Raw genomic sequence first — 22,934 nt, 5'->3', positions numbered from 1 at the left:
AGAGCCAAGTACATATGGGGAAATTAAGGCCAGCAATACTACTAAATAGGTAAATTGGTAGATAAGAAATCTAATCTAGGTACATACTACTTGCCTGAAATAAGGGAGTGTGGCTAGAAGTGCCCTACCTATCAAGAGCCAAAGGCAACAGACTGCTCTAGGTAAACCATCTCACATATATATAGCTGTATCCCCAATCAATGATTAAAAACTCATTTTTCTTTTTTTTTTGAATATACATCTTTTTATATATTACTCTGAACATTTTAAGAGATGTCTATGTAATTTAGAAACTCAGGCAACCTATTGACAAAACGTTAACCCAAGAAAAACAAGCTACAAGTTAAATTCCTTGATTAATGACATACCATAAAAAACTAACCAAATCAAACCAAAATGTTTGGACATAACTGATGTCTTAGGTGTCCTCTGACACTACTAGATGTTTTCTATCCAGCAACTTCACACCTGCTAGCTTTGTGGAATACGACATAAAACACAGTTTGGGCTTGTGCTCAACATAAAGACATGTTTCTAACAGTGTTAGAATGACAATGAGTATATGTTAGGTGGGTGGCTCATCATTTTAAAAAAAGATATATTACTACCAGCTGGGCATAATGGCTCACACATGTAATCCCAGCACTTTGGGAGGCCAAGGTGGGAGGATCACTTGAGACCAAAAGTTCCAGACCAGCCTGGACAGCATAGCAAAACACCATCTCTACAAAAAAAAAATAAAACTATTAGCTGGGCATGGTGGCACATGTTTATAGTACTCGCTACTCAGAAGGCTGAGGTGGAAGGATCCCTTGAATCCAGGAGTTCAAGGTTGCAGTCAGTAAGCTATGATTGCACCACTGCACTCCAGCCTGGTTGACAGAGAGGTACCCCATCTCTAAAATTAAAAAAAAAAAAAGATATTACTACCAATCCTAGTCCTCAATAGATAAGAATAACTTGTGTCTAATTCTGAAATCCTAAAGAAAAAAATTACTATTCATGCCACAACCACAAAACATTAGCTTTTTGCTTTGTTAGTCACACATTTTCCCCAAAAGTTCATAACAAAGCCATGAAAGTTAGTCATATTCTATAATTAGCATCAACAGATGTTTATAAAGTAAAACTCCACATATAACACAAAGTCATGCGCTACATACTAATGATGAAAGTCTTGATGATCTATCCTTGAACACATCATGCTGGGTTTCAGCAAAACATGAAAGTTGGTTTGTTTCCAAATTCAGAAATATAAAGAAGAGAAGAAGTAATATTTGAGGTTATTAAAAATCCAGCACTATTTTAAAATAAAAAATTATTAAACATGAAAGCTAATCCAGTTGAATTAAAAAAATTCTTCCTCCTACTTTTTTCTAGTATAAAGTATTGCTAAACTGTATGTATATTCACAACTGTATGTTTATTTTTCTTTTAAATAACAAAATTCATAATCAGTAATAGTGATATGATTCAATCTCAGTACACTATAGCACAAAACATTCTAAGGGAGCCTTTAAATACAAGAATTAAGCATTCTAAAGTCAAAAATGCTTTTTAAGAAAATTATTATCACTTTTAACATCATTTCCTATTGTTTGAAAAATGACAAAAGCAAAGGATGAACAGGCAATGAGGCAAGCTCACATAACAAGCATGGTCAAGCTTACAAAAGAACAATGCAGCACCAAGATGGGGAACATTCCCTTGGATCCGCTTGTGAACAAACACCTAAAAACGTCCTTCCTCAAGAAAATGCTGATTTCTCATTTTGAGAAATCTGGTCAAAGTGTGAACTGCACAGTATACATACAGGTGTGACACTGAATATAAATCAAAGAAAAACATACAAAACTCATAAGACCAGAACACCCACATTTCATGTAGGATCCTTTTAAAAAGTAAGATAATATGTGTAATACCACATTTCAAATCCAGGAAAAAAAAAAACTAAATAGTAACTACATAGATCTATGGTTAAGAAACACATCGTTTCTTAAGCATTCTAGTTTATATTTTTAAGCTATCTACCCAGAAAGTCATATATAAAACAAATAAAAGCAATGAACAAGTTCCTCAGGTAGTTTAAATACTAATTGATAAAAATATCTTTCTTTTCCAACTCTTATATTCATTTAAAATTTTAAGAAATACTATTAAAAAACCCAATCTAAAGTAACGTTTTCATAAGGATAGGTTGCAATTCATCAGTAGTTCATAAAATCAACTTAGTAGGTTCAACCAGCTTTTTTTGAGACAGGGTCTCACTCTTTTGCCCAGGTTGGAGTACAGTGGCTTGATCATAGTTCACTGCAACACCGAACTCCTGGGTTCAAGTGATCCTCCCACTTCAGGTTCCCAAGTACCTGGAACTACAGAACTACAGGCACATGCCACCATACTTAGCTAATTTTTTTTTTTTTTTAATTTTAGGAGATGGGGTCTCGCTATGTTGCCCAGGTTGGTCTTGAACTCCTGGGCTCAACCAATCCTCCTACCTCAGCCTTCCAAACGGCTTGGATTACAGGCAGAAGCCACTGTACCCTGCCCTCAACCAGCATTTTAAAAACTAAACTAGAAGAGAAAATATTAGAGGGTGTTGTGCAAAGTAAGTGCAAATATTATTTTGTGAAACTTTTGTTTCAATAATGTATTTTCTATACTTTTACATATATACAAATCCACATGCATGAATCTTCATGTGTATACTGATTTATGGTGTAAAATGTATTTCTTATTGTAGAGATCACAATTTTTAAAAAGCTTAAAATATATTAGAAAATCAAAGTATATAATCTAGTTCTAATAAGACATTAAAATAATAGTTCAGTCAGAATAAAGCCCGTCCATTCATGCCTAATGAAATGGTCATTTACAAAAAACATTGCAGAAACCTCAAAAAATAAATTCCATAAGTATCAGACTAAGTGGCACCATTTTACCACTGGTATAAATTCACTGAAAATGTTATTGTAATAAATACCAATTTTATTGGAGCAAAATATCTGTACTGCATGCTTTTCTTATATTATCCTGAAACTAACAGAAAACACAATAAAAAATATTATTATTGCATGTGTAACAAAATCTTGTTACAAAATTTTCTAAAATGCATAATAGTATGCATTTGTTAAGCTGTGTAGTAGTAAAATGTCACTTACCACGGAGTGACACTTGCCCAAAAATAAAGTTGCTTCTCTACAGAAATTTCTAAATTAAAAAAATATATAACCCTTCTGTCTAAAAAAAAAAAAAAAAAAACTCCATGACCAAAACACGTATTACTCAAGTCACACATTCTAGCAGATAAGCTATTCCATCCTCCAAATCAGGTAAGTTCATGGAAAAGAGTAGCTGTCTTTCCTCTTATCATCCTCTCTGTAGCACCAGTGGCATTTTACACAGGCATAGGATTTAACAAGCCTAATTGGAATCAACCTGTTTCAATTTTCCTTTTCCAAAATATAATGTAGAATTCAGCTGGTTTAAAAAAAAATGTTGAATCTATCTGGTAGGAAAATCCATAATTTGGGCATACCAATTGCTACTAGAACAATGGGCAAACAAAAAAAAGTCACCCCAATAAGTAAAAGTTGGCATTTATATTGTTGTAAAGAAAAGAAAGATTCATCAAAGGAGGTAAAAGTGAAAATAGTAAGGGCTCATTTCCAAATTTTTGATGCTATAACCACAGAGCAAAAAGAAATTTTTTTAACTTTAAAAGTTAAAAAAAAAAAATCCAAAATTTGCTATTGTAATCTTTTAAAGAAATTTTAACTGTCAAAATTGCCTGAAAGTTTTCATTAGGAAACAAACTAGAAAGAAAGTACATGCAGTGAACAAAGTTCAGCAAGTGTCAATCTCTATTAGAATGTACCTATTACTCACATATCCAGGACACTGAAAGTCAAAAGTGAATGCGTAACACTAATACCATACATTTTCCTGGGCTACACACCATGGTGTCTTTCCTTTTGGGTGTACTGGCTGTGCTCCAAAGTGTCCCAGTTATATCCTTCGATGGGTTCTTCAATGGAATTAAACAATGTAATAGTAAATGATAAAACACAAAATTGTAAGTATATTTTAAAAATTAAATTCATTAAAATTATACCAAGGCTACTGGTATATAAATAGTAACTAAATATATGCAACAGTAAAAATCTCCACCAATGAGAAAAGGCAATGTATCCCTACTGCTCTGATTCAATCAATATCACTTTTTCTTCATTTTTATGCTGTGGCACAATCAATGCTCACCGCAGCCTCGACTTCCTGGACAGCTCCCACCTCAGCCTCCCAACTGGCTGAGACCACAGGCATGCAGCCCCATACCCAGCTAATTTATTTTATTTTTATTTATTTATTTTTAGTAGAGACAAGGTCTCACTACTTTGCCCAGGCTGATCTCAAACTCCTGGGTGATTCTGCTGCATCAGCCTCCCGAAGTGCTGGGATGAAAGGCATGATCCACTGTGCCTGGCCAAGATCACTTCATTTTCTAATTTTGGGTCTCTACCTTACTGTCTTCTTATATTTCACTGTATAAAGCAATGACCAAGCAACTACCAATGTTCTGCACTATTAATAATCCAATCATTATACAAAACTAATAGACACAGATTGTTTCAATTCTAAATTCCTAACTTTGATTTAATCTTCCCTCTCCCAATCCTACCATTCACAGTCTTGAACTACCTTTGCTGTTTTTATTTTTATACATAATGTCTATAGCATTGACACCAACATTTCCAGCCCATATAGCTTCTGGTAAGCCACCTTTCAAAAAGATAGTATATGAAAGTTAATTGGACAAAAGGAGAAGCCTAAAGTCCTAAGAATGCAGCATAAGACCATAAATATATCCACCTCACATTCAGGTACTGCTAATGTTCACACATCAAATACTACGTTCAAAAAGTATTAGACCTCTTAGCACACGGCCTTAAGTTTTTAAAAATAACTGGCTGAGAAATGCATAACTCCAAAATTATATAGCAAACCACAAGGAAATTTAGGTCAGTGTTTTAGGCCATCACGTTTATTTCTACAGAGGACAAAAGTTGTCTAACAATTCAGCTTAATGGAGAAGTTATTTTAAAAGCAAATAATTTGATGAAAACTTAGAACTCTCAATATTATTTGGGTAAAACAGAAAAAGTTTTATCTCAATTATATTTCTTTTAAATGATATTAGTAGTGAGCTTTCAGACTTGGTTCCAGGGAAGTCTAAACATTTAAACTGTGTTAGATGTATACTCACAGAGTAATGTACTAGAATCTCCTCTAGGATGTAAAACTTTTATTAATTTTTACATTTATACATTGACATTTTTAAATACTGGGAGTTTTATTCTATCCCATAGTAACAAATTTTCGAAATTAAATACTGGAGTTATATCTTAAATTTGTTTAATGATACAAATGCCATAAAAATAAAATCAACCTGATTACTTTATATACATTCTGGGTATATAGTTATTATCGGTTTAACTGCAATTTTTTTGTTTGCAGATTTGTTTTAAAGGCCCCCAAATGTTCAAATTTTGCTGGTTCTACCTTTAAGTTAAACAAATATATAATCAGATTTCCTAAGGTCACATACAAATTTACAAATAACCAGCTTAATAACAACTGTGTGAAAATACACACTACGAACATTATAATGAAAAGCAAAGGAAAAAGCCATAAATACAAGAAGAGGATTATTTTCACAGCCTTTGAGACTCGACTTTAAAGCTTTTATTGACTGACTCCCTATATGATTCTTTACAAAATATTTATTTTAATTTTTATTTTGAGACAGAGTCTCACTCTGTCACCCAGGCTGGAGTGCAGTGGCACGATCTCAGCTCACTGCAACCTCCGCCCACAGATTCAACTGATTTCTCATGCCTCAGCCTCCCAAGTAGCTGGGATTACACGCGTGAGCCACTACACCCAGCTAATTTTTGTATTTTTAGTAGAGACAGGGGTTTTTGCCATGTTGGCCAGGTTGGTCTGGAACTCCGAACCTCAGGTGATCTGCCCGCCTCAGTGGCCCAAAGTGCTGGGATTACAGACGTGAGCCACCGCTCCTGGCCTTTTCAAAATATTTAAAGAGAAAAAAAAAACAAAGTACTATATCTCCAGGGAGAAGTATGATGAATTCACTATTAAAATTTTTCTACTGTAAAATCATTTATAAGCTGTCAATTATCTTAGATTTCTGTAAAGATCTGTTAATATTCTTTTTTTTTTTTTTTTGAGATGAAGTTTTGCTCTTGTCACCCAGGCTGGAGTGCAATGGCATGATCTTGGCCTGCAACCTCCGCCTTCCAGGTTCAAGCAATTCTCCTGCTTCAGCCTCCCAAGTAACTGGGATTACAGGTATGTGCCACCACACCCGGCTAATTTTGTATTTTCAGTAGAGACGGATTTCACCATGTTAGCCAGGCTGGTCTTGAACTCCTGACCTCAGGTGATCCACCCGCCTCGGCCTCCCAACGTGCTAGGATTACAGGTGTGAGCCACCACGCCTGGCCAATATTCTTAAAAATCTGACAACTAAAATATTCCTGATTTAGTAACCAGCTTAGTAACTTACTCTAAAAAGACAGTACATTACATTCACCAAGAAAAATAACCAGCCTGGAGAACATTCACCAAGAAAAATAGCCAGCCGGGAGTTTATATTTATGAATATAAACATGTCAATAACTAGTATGCCAGAGCACACTCAGTTTATTAGAGTCTATTTTTATCATTTATACAAGGTAGAAAGAAAATTACAGTCAGGGAAAACTAACAAATAGAGACTTTAACATGAAAGATCATTTTACTGATTAAAAAAACTACGTGGAAGTATACATACAGCATTGTAACCAAAATGCAATTGTACCCTAAAAGTTATTAAAATAAAAAAAATTTAAATAAAATAAAATAGAAAAAAAGAAAGTATTCGTACAGCATTATCAATGTGCAAAATAAAGGTGCTGCTTTAAGGTGTAAAGCATACTTTTTTAAGAGAGAAATTAGGGTCTTGGCATAATACAAGGGTTTTTAAGGAGCAACTTCTCCTTCCTCCTGACTTATAACAATCCATGCAAAAAACAACCTGGGGCATTCTATAAAATGTTAATCAAAATGTCAAAGCATGATAATTCCTATACATATTCAGGGAACTTTTTAAATCAGTTGTTCAAATTTTCCACATAATAAAATTACAATTAATCATCCAAGCCCCAAAGCTATTTTGCATTTAATAAATTGTCATTTTTTAAGATATGAAAGTAGGAAAAGTCTGAAAGTTAGAACCAAACAAATGTTATTCTACAAGATCAATCTTAATTATTTTGTGACACTTTTCCAAAATCAAAGGTCCTTCTATAAAAAAAGAGATTAGACCCATGTTAATAGATTAAAGTATTCATGATTTTAGAGTTGATTTACTTATGACAATAATTTGAAAGAAAGCATCATTTTCCAATGAAAGGTCTTTGCCAATATTTTATACTTCTTTTAAAAAGGCAAAGAAATATATGAACATTGTCAGATTGTTTAGGCAACAATATTGAAGAAAGCTCACACGTAAGCTTTGTATTGTGTAGACAAGTTAAAATACCAACCCTGTGACTGCCAAGACTTCGAATGGACAATGCATCCTCAACTCCCTGATAAAAATAAAAATAAACACAGTAAAAGTTTGTGAGTGATTGCATTAAGCTAATGAGGAAAAGTATTAGAGGCAAGTGTATAGGTTATTACAAACCAGATAAGGACGATGGTGACTGGACCGGTGGGAATACCTGGCCCTTTCCGAATCTTCCTGGGAAAGGAGAAAGTACATGGAGAGTTAATCACTGAACAGACAGTTGTTTATCAGAACAACTGAGCAAAGAGCAGTCAGTTAACAGCACAGCAACAACTCCTGAAAGCAGGCAGGTTTGGACAACTTAGGGGCAGCCACATTCTTTGTGTGTGTGTGTGTGTGTGTGTGTGTGTAAGTTTCAATATAGCAGTACTAGTTTTCTTTTTTTTTAAATTATACTTTAAGTTCTAGGGTACATGTGCACAAAGTGTAGGTTTGTTACATATGTATACATGTGCCATGTTGGTGTGCTGCACCCATGAACTCGCTATTTACATTAGGTATATCTCCTAATGGTATCCCTCCCCCCTCCCCCTACCCCACGAGAGGCCCCGTGTGTGATGTTCCCCTTCCTGTGTGCAAGTGTTCTCACCGTTCAATTCCCACCTATGAGTGAGAACATGCGGTGTTTGGTTTTTTGTCCTTGTGACAGTTTGCTGAGAATGATGGTTTCCAGCTTCATCCATGTCCCAAAAAAGGACATGAACTCATCCTTTTTTACGGCTGCATAGTACTCCATGGTGTGTATGTGTGGGGCAGTCACATTCTTTGGTTGGAAAGAAAGTAGAAATAATCTTGGCAATGTTCCTATTTTATCAGGAGTATGTATGTCAGACCACTTGGAATGGTCTGTCTAAGACCAAGAGAGTTCAATATACCAAGATAAAAATGTGCAAGTATACTTAACAAAGAGAACTTGAGTTCAGCATTAAAAAAAAGACATTAATCTATTTTTTTCATTGTGATCATCAGTTTATGCAGGTAGGAAGAAGTGTTTACATTATCACTGATGTATTTTAAGACAGTATATGATTCTAAAAATACTTGGACTATAATTTTGCACCTACTGTAAAGATTTTTTTTCACCACTCTAACTAGAAAAGAACTAACTGAAACAGAGCCTGTGTGTTGTTAATATGAAAAACTACTTATACTTAGAAGTAATTACATATATATTTTAGAGTTGGTCAAGTTATCTCGAATAATGCCATAAGCAGATTTAAAAAAAAAAAATGATAGTAGCCTAACAGTTGACTAACTTAAATGTAATTCTAAACTTTTCCACATTTAGCTACTAGCAATGGAGCATTAAGGCCTGAGTCATGTGAGATAAAATGGCTAGTCCCTAAAACCTAATCATTTCAAACAGTAAGGAATTTCTGATCTTTCTGAATTTCAAGTCCAAAGTGTTAAAGTAATGTGCACTGACTGAAAATCTATACATTACTGATCAACTGGGTTCACAGCTTATCAATGCTGTAGTTTCGCAAAATGAATCAATGCCTCAAAACTCCCTGGTTGACATCTGCTGTGACTGATGCCCTTGACCAAATCTATGCTGAAATCTGTTTATAAGCACTACTATGATTCAATTTCTAATTGAATCTATTTTTATCATTCTGATCTTTAGGAATTCATCACTGATTTACATTTGTTGTTGTTGTTGTTTTTTGAGACAGAGTCTCGCTGTGTCGCCCAGGCTGGAATGCAGTGGCGCGACCTCAGTTCATGGCAACCTCAGCCTCCTGGATTCGAGCGATTCTCGTGCTTCGGACCCCTGCTAAGTAGATGGGACCACAGGCACCCACCACCACACCCGGCTACTTTTTGTTTTAGCAGAGATGGAGTTTCGCCATGTTGGCCAGGCTGGTCTCGAATTCCTGACCTCAAGGGATCTGCCCTCCTCGGCCTTCCAAAGTGCTGGTATTACAGGCGTGAGCCACCATGCCTGGCCACTGATTTACATTTTTTGTTATGCAATAGACACATGTAGTCTGCAAGAAGCCAAGAAAATTTCTTCCCTTTCTTTATCAAGTGATACCACAAAAGTTTTGGGGGCATGTGTGTTAGCCTAACAGGGCAGGTACAGCTTAGTAAGTGGTAATCAGTTCTAGGCTACTTAGTTTGGTTAGTTTAAAAAGCCTTTACTATAAAGGTGAGTTAACTCAACATGCCTCTTCCAATATTATTTGGGGTACTAGGGTAAATATATGGCTTAATGTCTAATCTTCCCTTTATTCTAGCCTTTTTTCCATTCCATCTATCACACAAGAGCATTTTCAAAAACCTTACCTAAAGAGCATATCCCATTAAAGATGCAGCAAAGACAGATGAAGTCATACTTTCAATTATGCCCCTTATATTAATAAAAATAATTATAAATTAAAATAGCTTATTAAGTATTGATATATAGTACCTCTATATTTAAACAGCTTTTCTTGCTCCATTTGAAAAATTGGCCTAAAAAGACTTCCGAAAACTACAGAATAAAATATAAACCCCCATACAGGTCAGTTAATTTGGACAGAGAGTATAGTTTATTCCACAGTCACAAACTATACCTTAAATAAGCACTGTCCAATACAACTTTCTCTGACCATGGAAATGTTCTATGTTTGTGCTAATGTAGTATCCACTAGCCACATGTGGCTATTGAGCACTTGAAATGCAACTGAGCAACCAAATTTTAAATTTTATTTAATTTTAGTCAATTTAAATTTAAATTTAATTACCTACATGGGGCTACCATACTTGACAGCACTTCTCTAAACCTATTTGACAAATATGTTTAGGTAAAACAGTAAGGCAAGCTCAAGGCAAATTTTAATTATACCAAAAACATTCAAAACACATATTCTACTAAGAGCCTGACAAGTAGGACCACTCTCACATAGAAAGGCAAAACATTTGGGTCATTTTTAATTACTTCTACCTTGAATACTTTTGCACAGTGGCAAACATGAGGGAAACAGACCCTGGTAGCAATGATATAAAGTGACCCTGGTAGCAACTCTATTTTTAAGAGCTAGAAGAGTCCTTAGAGATCATCTAGTCTGACCCCTTCATTTTGCAGTAAGAAAGTTGCAGCACAGAAGGATTAAGAGAGAATCTATAAGATCATAAGCTGAGACCAGCATTTAGACGTTCTTATTCACCAGACAACTGAACTGTAAAGATAACATCCTATACTGGCTAAATTTCCACCAATTACATAAGAAAGAAAGAAAATGGCAAGATATTCTGGTTTTTACTCAGAGATTCTTCCTTCTCTGGAAGAACAAAAAGCTTCATTTGCCAGGTATTTCTAGAGTACTATTTATATTGCCAATTGGTTTCTCTTGAATAAATTATACCAGTGGACAAAGAGAATAGATTACAGCAAACTGTGTTCTTAGGTGCCAGTTACAAGGTGTATCCCTCTATTCCACAGTGAGGAAAATAATACATCGTCATTATCCCAAAAGTCCTTATTAGTACTACAGCACTAAAGACTGAACAAACAGTACAATGCCTTAAAAAAAAGACATATATTTGTTCAAAATGCTGTTTTGATACATTTAATGAAAATGAAACATACTCTTTGTTTTTAACTGTTCACCTGAAGGAAGGATGAATGGTTCTATTAAAAGAAAACCACAGTCCCATGAATATACCTGGCCATCTTTTCTGTCAACAAATAGTATTTATTATTAAGTTGAGGCTAAAGTCACTCCTTCAGTTTCAAATCAGAAGGAACTTCAAAAACCGTATTTACTCTTCCAGACATGCATTTACTCTTTCAGAATCACCACTGATTAAGAAAGACACCCAGTTTAAAAATAGAATCATTAGGTTCATGGAAAGTTGACTAAACTAACACTAATGGGAGGCCCAGGAAGGTGTGGGTCCTTTTCTTCCTGGTCCTTTCACTTTCCAGCACATTACCAGGTGTGGCACTCTCTCATACCTTCAAATACTGGTTCTGCCAATGACTGTGCAAGTTATTTACTTCACCAATTCTTTAAAAACACATCTATAAAATTGGGACAGTAATACTGTCTTATAATGTGAAATAAAAACCTATGTAAAAAGCCCTAGCACAGTGCTGATATACAGTATGCACTCAAAGTTGGATTCATTTCTGAGCTTCCTTCCTTTTCATTCCCTATTCATGTCCCAACATCACACTCCCACCCAAAAAAAGGTATTATAATTAGAGGAAATTACAAATATAGGAAAGTTTCCTTCCTTTTAGTAACTGACAATCCTATTGTGGATTGTGTGTGTATGCATCATTTATTTTACTATAAATATTAGCCATTTATATTTTGTATTGTAACTATGACATGCCAACTTCTGCTTATGGGCTCACAGATAAAGCAGCCAGAGAGACAAAGGTAAATGAGAAGAAGAATCAGTTTAATTTTTTTCTTTTTTTCTTTTTCTTTTTATTTATTTTGTTTACCTTCAACCAACTCACACCAAAGAATCAGTTTTTTGTTGTTGTTGTTTGTTTGTTTGTTTGAGACAGAGTCTCACTCTGTTGCCCAGGCTGGAGTGCAGTGGCACAATCTTGGCATACTGCAACCTCCGCCTCCCAGGTTCAAGTGATTCTCCTGCCTCAGCCTCCCCGAGTAGCTGGGATTACAGGTGCCCGCCAGCATGCCTGGCTAATTTTTGTATTTTTGGTAGAGATGGGGTTTCACCATGTTGGCCAGGCTGGTCTCGAACTCCTGACCTCAGGTAATCCACCTGCCTCAGCCTCCCAAAGTGCTGGGATTACAGGCATGGGCCACTGTGCCCAGACCCAGAGAATCAGTTTTAACAGGGTAAAAGCAAGTGTCAGAAAGGGTTAGAAGTGATAATTATTCCCATCTGAAAAAAAACGCCACTTTCTCTGCAGGTCCAAGTCCTGCCCATAAATCAAGACTCGGATTAGTCACTACCTGAATTTTAAAACTCTAGCCCAAAGGTCATCCCTTTCAATGAAAATCTAGCGTACTTACTGCCTAAACTACACACATTTCACAGAGGGTTAAAAAAAAAAAAAAAAAGATTTGGCTGGGCACGGTGACTCACACCTGTAATCCCAGCACTTTGAGAGGCTGAGGTGGGCGGATCACCTGAGGTCAGGAGTTCGAGACCAGCCTGGCCAACATGATGAAACCCTGTCTCTACTAAAAATACAAAAATTAGCTGGGTGTGGTGGCGGGCGCCTGTAATCCCAGCTACTTGAGAGGCTGAGGCAAGAGAATCGCCTGAACCCAGGAGACGGAGGTTGCAGTGAGCTGAGATTGTGCCACTGCACTCCAGCCTGGGCAACAAGTGCAAAACTCCATCTCTCAAAAAAAAAAAAGGAAAGAAAGAAAGTTGCTTGTTTAGCAGCAATCAGATAGCAGTTCTTAACCCTTTAGGAATTACAGACTACTTTGACAATCTGACAATAAAAATACCTGTGGGCATTTCCCATAAAAATAATTACATTTGAAAGTCTGCAGTAGAATTTAAGGCTTCATACCCCATCTCCCAAGCCTAGTCATATACCAAGTTAAGAAGCCCTGTAATAGGAGACAGTGGGGAACTTACCAAGCCTAAAAAAAGTTCAAATTTAGGAATGATTCACATTATCTAACATTTTACTGATTCACGATTTGCTTTTATAGCTAACAAATTTGAGAGTAGTGGTAGAGAACTTAAAAAGGACCTGAAGGAGTTGATATAATAAGAGTAATTTTCAGAGGAAATGAAAGAATTACTTGGGTCATCTTTCAATGAAGACCATGTGGACTTAGTTTTTTTTAAAAAAGGGGAGAGAGAACGGGGGAAGAAAAGAACAAACCCATAAAAAGAAAACACACATTCATTTTCTCACTCTTTCTTGATCAGGAGCATTCGTGAGATGAAGGTGAGGATACTGACTACAACATAAAATGGCAGGACTCCAAGTATACCTCTGGTCTACTACAGACAGAATAGACACTCTGACCTTTAGGTTCACACAAGCCAAACACTCCTACTTTGCAAACTATTAGTTAATATTTTACTTCAAGACTGCATTATTTCAGCAACTGATCACAACATGCAGGACAGGCAATACTGGCCTACCAGCCACTTCTGAATCTGTCCCCATTTCCGATCAAAGGAATGATGAGAGTACTAGAAATGCAAAAATTTCATAAACCAAATAGTTTCTAACATATTGCATTCTCCAAAAGCCTTAAATTAATCATACACATTTTCCCTAAAGAACAATGATAGCTGACTCAAAGTTACACATTCAAAATACATAAAATTAGTAAGCTAAATATGTTCAATAATAAGAGATTCATGGTTCCCTGTAGTTTAGAGAACTGTAAATAGAACTTACATTTAATAACTGTCTCATTCACTTATTTATTTATTTATTTTTTTGGAGACAGGATCTCACTTAGTTGGCCAGGCTGGAATGCAGTGGTGTCATCATAGCTCACTACAACTTCAAATTCCCAGACTCAAGTGATCCTCTACCTCAGCTCATCCACTTATTATTATATTTAGAATAATTTTAGGAGTAAAAAGACAACGGATTGCAACACTTCCTCTTCAAGAACCACATTCCATATTTGAAACTATACTTGAGGTTAAAATTAGCAACATGTCAATTGTTAGTGTTTTTCTTGAGCTGTGACAATATAAAATATTTACATTGCTTTTTAACCTGCTTGCAGAAAATTCCCCATCAAAATCAAAAGAAAGTGTTTAATACTGTCCCATAGGCTTTTGCCCCTTCATACTACTACAACATCAAAAATATTTATTATGGGAATTTTCAGGACCAAGTCAATGTCAGAAAAGTAAAAGCATATTTATTTCATTTTAGTCAGCCCAATTTCCATATACCTATTCTTGAAAATTTTTTCTTGTTTTCCTTTCTGATAAAAGTATAATGAAAGTTTATAAATTATAGAAAAGTATAGAAAGAAAGTAAAACCAACAATAATTCCACCATAGACAAACTGCAGTATTAATAATCACTTCTTTCTAGTAGTTTTTTGATGCTATATATGGATACTGGTTTTTGTAACATAAAATTGGGGTCCTACAAATCTTATTGTTTTGGTTTGCTTTTATCTCATATTCTTACACATTTTCCTCTATTATTAAATATGCTTTAAAATTGTAAGTCTGAATGACTTTACAGTGTTTTACTACGTAGATATCATAATATAATTAATCCAAATTTTAGGACAATTAAAGCTATACTACACTTTGTCATTGCTAAAGCTCCCTTAGCTAATGTAAGTAAAGCACTCATAATACTAGTAACTTATAACAATGTACACGATAATAGCTATAAATGTGTTTGTTGTTACTACTTAAAACAAATATCACATTTAATTTGCTGGCACAGAATGGCTTGATAAAATACATACATCAGTTTATACTATTCTCAATGTTTCAAAGGAAACCAGATTCACATCAGAATAAACTAGCCAAGTACTGATTTTGGGGGAGACAAATATGAAATTAGGGTTATTCCCTCAAATTACCTCTTTTTGTTGCCGTTCCAGTTCTCTCATGCGTATATCTCTTGCTTCTGCCCGGGCGGCCCGTTTTGCTGCCAGCCTTGCCTCTGCCTGAAAAGTAATATAAAACTCAGCTTTATACAACAAAAACAAAAACAACCTGTACACCAGATTTGAAAATAAAGAACAAATGGGACATTATCATGCAAAAGGGGTGGGGAGGACAAGATATTATCTATCAGCAAGTTTGATTGATTGTTTTAATCAACTCTTATAAACTCATTTCTTTCTCTAGTTCCTAAGTCTCTCCTCAAATCCGGGCCTTTACCTTTAACTTCTTGTTTGATTACACACTCAACACATTTCATACAGTTTGTTATATGCCTCTCCAAACTTACTCTTTTTCCAGCATTTTTTCCCCACTGATTCAATCATATAAACTAGAAACTTCACAGCCAACCTCTCTTTCATTTTGGACACTGTCAATAATCAGTCTCCAAGTACTGACAATTCTCTACCACTGAGTCTCTATCAAACCCATCTCAGCTTTCTTTATTCTCACTGTTCCTGCTCATTTCAGGAACTCTTCATCTCCCCACTCCCCACCTCTGTTTTAAAATTGAGACAGAATTCACATATCATCAAATTCACTATTTAAATGTATACAATTCCGACTGGATGCAGTGGCTCATGCCTGTAATCCTAGCACTTTGGGAGGCCAAGTCAGGAGGATCACATGAGGCCAAGAGTTTGAGACCAGCTTAGGCAACATGATGAAACCCTGTCTCTACTAAAAATAAAAAAAATAGCCAGGCGTGGTGGCGCACACTTGTAAACCCAGCTACTCGGGTGGCTGAGACAGGAAAATTACTTGAACCTGGAAGGTGGAGGCTGCAGTGAGCTGAGATCATGCCACTGCACTGCAGCCTAGATGACAGAGTGAGATGCTGTCTCAAAAATAAATAAATAAATGTATACAATTCTGTGGTTTTTAGTATACTCACAGGATGTGCAATCATCATGACTAATTCCAGAACATTCTCATACCCCAAAATGAAACCTGGTACCCGTTAGCAGTCATTCCCCATTAACCCTTCCTCTCAGCTCCTGGCAACCACTAATCTACTTTCTGTGTCTACACATTCACCTATTCTGGACATTTCATATATATGGAATCATATCATAGGAATTCTTCATCTCTTGCTTGCAATTACCTCCAAATCCATCTGCCTACTTCCAGAATCTGCCTTATAATTTATCTTCTACATGGTTATATGATGGACAAATCAGCCTTTTGAAACTATTATTTCTGATCACGTCATTCCACTGCGTAAAATCCTCCACCAACTCCTTATTACTTATGGTTAAAGCAAAAATTCCACAGAACAGCACAAAGGGAAGAACAGAAAGAAGAAAGGTAAAACTAAAATAAGGCTCCTCACAGTCAGGTCCCCAACTTACTTCCAAGTCCAGTAGTCCCCCCCTTATCTGTAGTTTCAGTTACCCATGGTTAACCAAGGTACAAAAATATTAAGTGGAAAATTCCAGAAATAAACAATTCATAAGTTTTAAATTGTACGCCATTCTGCGTAGTATGATAAAATCTCTCAGGACGTCAATCATCCCTTTGTCGAGCATATCCATCCTGCCTATGCTACCCATTTGTTAGCTGTCTCAGTTATCAAATCACAGTGACTGTGTTGGAGTAATCCTCATTTTATTTAATAATGGCCCCGAAGAGCAAGAGTAATTCTGACAATTCAGGTATGCCAAAGAGAAGCCATACAGTGCTTCCTTCAAGTGAAAAGGTGAACATTCTAACCTTAATAGAACAAAGAATCATGCACTGAGGTTGCTAAGATCTATGGTAAGAACAAATCTTCTATCCATGAAATTGTGAAGAAGGAAAAAGAAATTTGTGCTAGTTTTGCTGCCGCACCTCAAACTGCAAAAGTAACAGCCACAGTGCATGATAGTTAAGATGGAAAAGGCATTACATTTGTAGGTGGAAAACATGAACAGAAACGTGTTCCGATTGATGGCAATCAGGTTTGCTACTATCCACAGTTTCAGGCATCTGCTGGAGGGCTTGGAATGTCTCTCCCACGGATTGGAGGGGTGGGGACTACTCTACTTGCTCCACATGTACTGGATGCATCCCATCTCTCTCCATTCCTGGACTCTATTGTGTTCTGTTACGCCTCTCTTCACAAACTATTTGGCAGGAGCTGTTCTCCTTTCTCTTATTCAGTAAAATATTACCTTCTATGAAGATTCCCCCCAGTCCCTCTTTCATAAAGTAAGGCTCTATACCCATGTCTCTGTTGTGGCTTTATTATGTTGTATTAAAATTCCATGCTTCTCTCACCCCATTTAGCTTCAATATCTGCTAAAAAAACAAATGAATTGCAGGGCATAGGTCACAGTATCAAAGAAATGAGATAAGGAAATAGCTTAATGTGCCATGTGAAACTTAGAAATCTTCTGTCTGGTTTCTATATGGCAGTGGAATGGTTTCCTCTGTCCTTGGTCACATCCTAACTCTGATTCAGACTATCCCCTCTGATAACTATAGTTGTTGTCTTCCCATGTTGTTATGTTTGTGCCCAAGTCTCATAATAAGAATAAACTCAGCCAATGTTTAAAAGGATCTACTACATGTAAGCCATTATGCTAGGTGCTGAAAATACAGAGTAATATATGACATCTCTGCCCTAAAGCAGCTCACAAAGTTGAAGGATACAGAAACACAATGCTTATGGGAAGGAAGCATGTAGGAAGGAGAAATTAGTTTTGCCTGGCAAAGTCACAGCAGGCTTCTAAGAAGCAGAGAGAGTTAAATAGTTAACTGCTACTCAACTATTCCAATTTTGGCAATTTCCCAGTCTGTGTAACTGGTCTTTTAATAGAAAAACCCCTGCAAAGTAAATTGTAATCTACCAACCATAAGCTGTAACCACTAACAATCTAGAGAAATTAGTTTTCTCCCATGAATTTTACACTGGCCTCCATCTTTTCAAAACCTATGCTCTGCTTCAAGTTATCTGCCTTCTTCACCCCTCTATGAGTAGACACTACTTTCTTATTAGAGTTTTTTTTTTTTTAAATAGGAAACGCTTCAAGGCTTTTATGCTTAAGTACATAGCAAATATATTTTAAAACCACAAAGCATCAAAACTTTCAAACCTTTTTAAGAAAACCCTATCAATGCGTAGGAATTTTCATTTACATGTATATTAGCTTTGTACCTGAAGCGTCCTTTAGAAATTTAATTCAAGAATGCCAGTTTTATCCTTCTAAGATTTGTCTGTGGCCAATTCTGTACAATCTATACTAAAATGAGACTTCCTTCATAAAACCCAACTTAGAGATAATTAAAATCTATTCTTTAATTAGATGTTTTTAACTACAAAAAGGAAAGGAACAGAAAGAACATGGGCTTCAGAGACACACAAACATCCTTCCCTTTGTTACTCAGCCAACTCACATGTTACCTCCCTTGGAGACTGTTGAAGAGAGGCCACTAAAACTACACGCTTTAGAAGAAATAAACAGGATTTAAAACTACTTTATCTGATTCTTTCTATACATTGTTACTAGATGCTTGAAGCAACATGGATAAGCAGGAGTAGCAAGGAGCCAACACTGATTCCAACCTAGTAGATGAAATATATGCTCTATAACTTATTGTGATATATTTTTTAATTTTTTTGAATAGACAATTATGGGTACATAAAACATACTTCTAGGTAGTTAACACTAGCATTTTCGCCTCAGAATACAATCAGATGAAAGAGCTGCTACAGATTCATTTTAATATACACCTCATACACACGAAATAAATAGGATATAACAATAAAGGACAACCAAGATTTAACTAAATTCACAGTAAAGGCTGGGCATGGTGGCTCACACCTGTAATCTCAGAACTTTGGGAGCACAAGATGGGTGGATCACTTGAGGCCAGGAGTTCAAGACTAGCCTGGTCAACATGGCAAAATCCCGTCTCTACTAAAAATGGAAAAAATTAGCTGGCGTGGTGGTGCACGCCTGTAATTCCAGCTACTCAGGAGGCTGAGGCACAAGAATCACTTGAACCCGGGAGGCAGAGGTTACAGTGAGCCGAGATTGCACTACTGCACTCCAGCCTGGGCAACAGAGTGAAACTCTGTCTCAAAAAAACAAACAACCAAAACAAAATAAAGTTGGCTAAAACACAGAATTACCACTTGATCCAATAATTCCACCTATGGGTATATATACAAAAGAACTGGAAAGCAGAGACAACATATATTTATTTACCGATGTTCATAGCAGCATTATTCACAATAGTTAAAATGCAGAAACAACCCAAATATCTATCAATGGATGAATGGATAGACAAATTATGGTATATACATACTTTGGATTATTCAGCCTTAAAAAGAAAATTTTGATACATGCTGCAACATGGATGAATCTTGAAGACATTATACTAAATGAAATAAGCCAGACAAAAAGGAGTAATATTGCATACTTCCACTTAATGAGAAACCTAAAGTAGTCAAATTCATACAGACAGAAAGCAGAATAGTGGTTGCCAGGGACTGAGGGTAGGGGGAAATGGGACTTACTATTTAATGAGCACAGAGTTCCAGTACTGGATGATGACAGAGTTCTTAAGGATAGTGGTGATGGCTGCATGACAATGCAAATGGATGTAATGCCACTAAACTATGCACTTAAATATAGTTACCATGATAAACTTCATGTTACATATATTTTACCAAAAGAAGTTGGCTAATTTAAAAGTCAGAATAAGATATAAATTAGAAGTATTCAGAAGCCTAAATTATTTAAATACTTTTAGAGTCTTTAGGCTGATATGACCCCAACTGTTATAATAAAGTTAATATAAAAATTCAGAAAAATTCAGGAGTTCAACACCAGCCTGGCCAATACGGTGAAACCCCATCTCTACTAAAAATACAAAAATTAGCCAGGCATAGTAGCGCGTTCCTGTATTCCCAGCTACTTGGGAGGCTGAGGCAGAAGAATCACTTGAATCTGGGAGACGAACGTTGCAGTAAGCCGAGATGGCACCACTGCACTCCAGCCTGGGCAGCAGAGCAAGACTCCGTCTCAAAAAAAAAAAAAAAAAGTAAAAAAAGACAGTGAAAATCATGGGCTTTAATCACTCCCAGAACAAATGCATCAGGTTGTATTTAAACTCATAGAACTTTTAAATTTGTAGAATATTCACTGTATCACTCAATGAATAATTAGGAATCATATAATGGGCACTAAGAAAGAACTTCTCGGCCTGGCGGTGGCCTGCTCCAGTTCGAGCTGGTACCTCATTGCATCTCGCAAGAATTTGTGGATTTGGGGTTGGAACCCCATCTGGAAGAGCGCAAAAAACTGCTCTTAAGTCATTGCAGAGCTACAGCTCCAGTTAGCCAGCCACGAAGTTGTCATAAGAGTCGTCTCCACAATACCAAGAGCTTGTGTCTGGCAGAGCCGGTGTGAGACGAGACAATGCTTTCCCACCTCCGGGATAACCAAGAGTTTTGGCCAGACTTTTGAGCACATACTGAGAGAGTGAGGAGCCAGATGACAAGCACATAATATGGCACTAAGACAGATTAATAAGGAACTTAGTGATTTGGCCCATGACCCTCCAGCACAATGTTCTGCAGGTCCAGTTGGGGATGGTATGTTTCATTGGCAAGCCACAATTATGGGACCTAATGACAGCCCATATCAAAGCGGTGTATTCTTTTTGACAATTCATTTTCCTACAGACTACTCCTTCAAACTACCTAAGGTTGCATGTGCAACAAGGATTCATCATCCAAATATTAACAGTAATGGCAGCATTTGTCTCGATATTCTAAGATCACAGTGGTTGCCTGCTTTAAAACTATTTCTAAAGTTCTTTTATCCATTTGTTCATTACTATGTGATCCAAACCCAGATGACCCCCTAGTGCCAGAGAGCACATGGATCCATAAAATAGACAGACATAAAAGTACAATAGAATATCTTGGGAATGGACTCAGAAGAATGCCATATGATGCTACCTTAAAGTCAGAATAACCTGCATTATAGCTGGAATAAACTTTAAATTACTGTTTAAAAAAAAAAAGTCTGGGCGCAGTGGCTCACACCTGTAATCCTAGTACTTTGGGAGGCCAAGGCAGGCTGATCACTAGGTCAGGAGTTCAAGACCAGCCTGGCCAATATGGTGAAACCCCGTCTCTACTAAAAATACACAAATTAGCTGAGCATGGTGGCGTGCACCTGTAATCCCAGCTACTCGCGAGCCTGAGGAAGGAGAATCGCTTGACCCAGGAGGCGGAGGCTGCAGTGAGCCAAGATTATGCCACTGCACTCCAGCCTGGGCAACAGAGCAAGACTCGGTCTCAAAAAAAAAAAAAAAAAAAAAAAAGAACTTCCTGGAAAAGAGAACTAAACATGTACTATGGTTTATGTATTTCTACATTAGATACTTCCTTTACCATCAGAATTTTGTATTATGTTCTCTTGGAATATGAGAAAAGTAGATGAGATACAATAAAAACACGAATAATTTTAAAATGAGCAAAGGATTTAAATAGACATTTCTCCAAAGAAGATATAAAAATGACCAATAAGTACATAAAAAGATGCTCAACATCATTAGTCATTAAAGAAATGTAAATTAAAACCATATTGAGATACTTGATATCCACTAGGATGGCTATAATAAAAAATGTTTTTCAACTGAAAATAATTAAAATTGGCAAGGATGTGGAAAAATCAGAACCCTCATATACTACAGGGGTAAATGTAAAATGGCACAACTGCTGTGTGAACTGCTGAGGCAGTTCCTCAAAAGTTAAACATAGTGATACCATCCATCCACCTCTAAATATGTACCTAAGAGAAATGAGAACATATATCCACACAAAAACCTGTAAATGAATGTTCATAGCAGCATTATTCTCAATAGCCAAAAAGTAGAAATAACCCAAATATCCACCAACTGATGAATGAATAAACCAGCAAGATTATCCATACAATGGAATATTATTCAGCCTTAAAAAGAAATGGAGCACTGATACAGGGTATAACATGAATGAACCTTGAAAACATTTTGCTAAGTCAAAGAAGCCAGACACAAAAGGTCACATATTGCATGATTCTATTTATACGAAATGTCCAGAATAGGCAAAAACATAAAGACAGAAACTAGATTACTGGTTGCCAGGGGCTGGGGAAGGGGAAGATGAGGAGTGACTGCTAAGTGGTATGAGGTTTCTTTTTGGGCTGATGAAATGTTATGTAATTAGGCAGGTGATAGTTGCACATATTTGTGAATATATTAAAAACCACTGAATATTTTTAAATGGCGAATGGTTTTGATGGTATGTGAATTATACCTCAATTTAAATTTTTTAAATAGAAGAGACTGAATGCATCAAAAATGCCTAAGCTAAATAAATACTAAAATATATAAAATTCTAATATATAAAATTTAACATAAAATGGGATAAACAGGAGCTTATAAGTTATTAATAACAAGTTTGGAAAATGATAAGTTAAACTTTTTTTAAAATCAGAGTCCTTAATAATATGCATTATGAATCTCAAAGAAGAGGACAGAATATATAGTATTTCTCAGACTTGACCACATTACTAAATAAACCCTAAATGACACTTCAAGAGTCATGCTCCAAGAAACACAGTTTGGGAAATAATGATTAAGTAATATATCAAGATCCAATTACAACTGTATTAAATCTTACCTTTGCTCTTGATACTTATAAAATTAAACTAAATTATCTGAAAAATCACCT

General features: G+C 36.1%; 1 protein-coding gene and 1 pseudogene across 15 annotated transcripts in view; one reads left to right on the top strand and one right to left on the bottom strand.

Moving 5' to 3' along the window:
- Positions 1-22,934, bottom strand: part of LRRFIP2 (LRR binding FLII interacting protein 2) — a 133,126-nt gene that overhangs the window by 65,601 nt on the left and 44,591 nt on the right. For 11 of the 15 annotated variants that reach the window (XM_055283380.2, XM_063612224.1, XM_063612248.1 and 8 more), the window contains one exon: positions 15,139-15,225. In XM_055283380.2, coding sequence (XP_055139355.1) covers positions 15,139-15,225 — 87 coding nt within the window. Of the gene's footprint in view, positions 1-1,163; positions 1,206-7,607; positions 7,653-7,750; positions 7,808-13,714; positions 13,766-15,138; positions 15,226-22,934 lie in introns of all 15 variants that reach the window. The other 4 variants (XM_055283364.2, XM_055283375.2, XM_055283389.2 and 1 more) reach the window with 2 other exon arrangements.
- LOC129484836 (ubiquitin-conjugating enzyme E2 D3-like) lies at positions 20,704-21,233 on the top strand (annotated as a pseudogene).

This window comes from Symphalangus syndactylus, chromosome 1 (genome assembly GCF_028878055.3).
Source record: "Symphalangus syndactylus isolate Jambi chromosome 1, NHGRI_mSymSyn1-v2.1_pri, whole genome shotgun sequence".
In the NCBI taxonomy this organism is placed as follows: Eukaryota; Metazoa; Chordata; class Mammalia; order Primates; family Hylobatidae; genus Symphalangus; species Symphalangus syndactylus.
The sequence above is the reverse complement of the archived record's forward strand: the minus strand, read 5'-3'. Positions and strand labels throughout refer to the sequence as shown.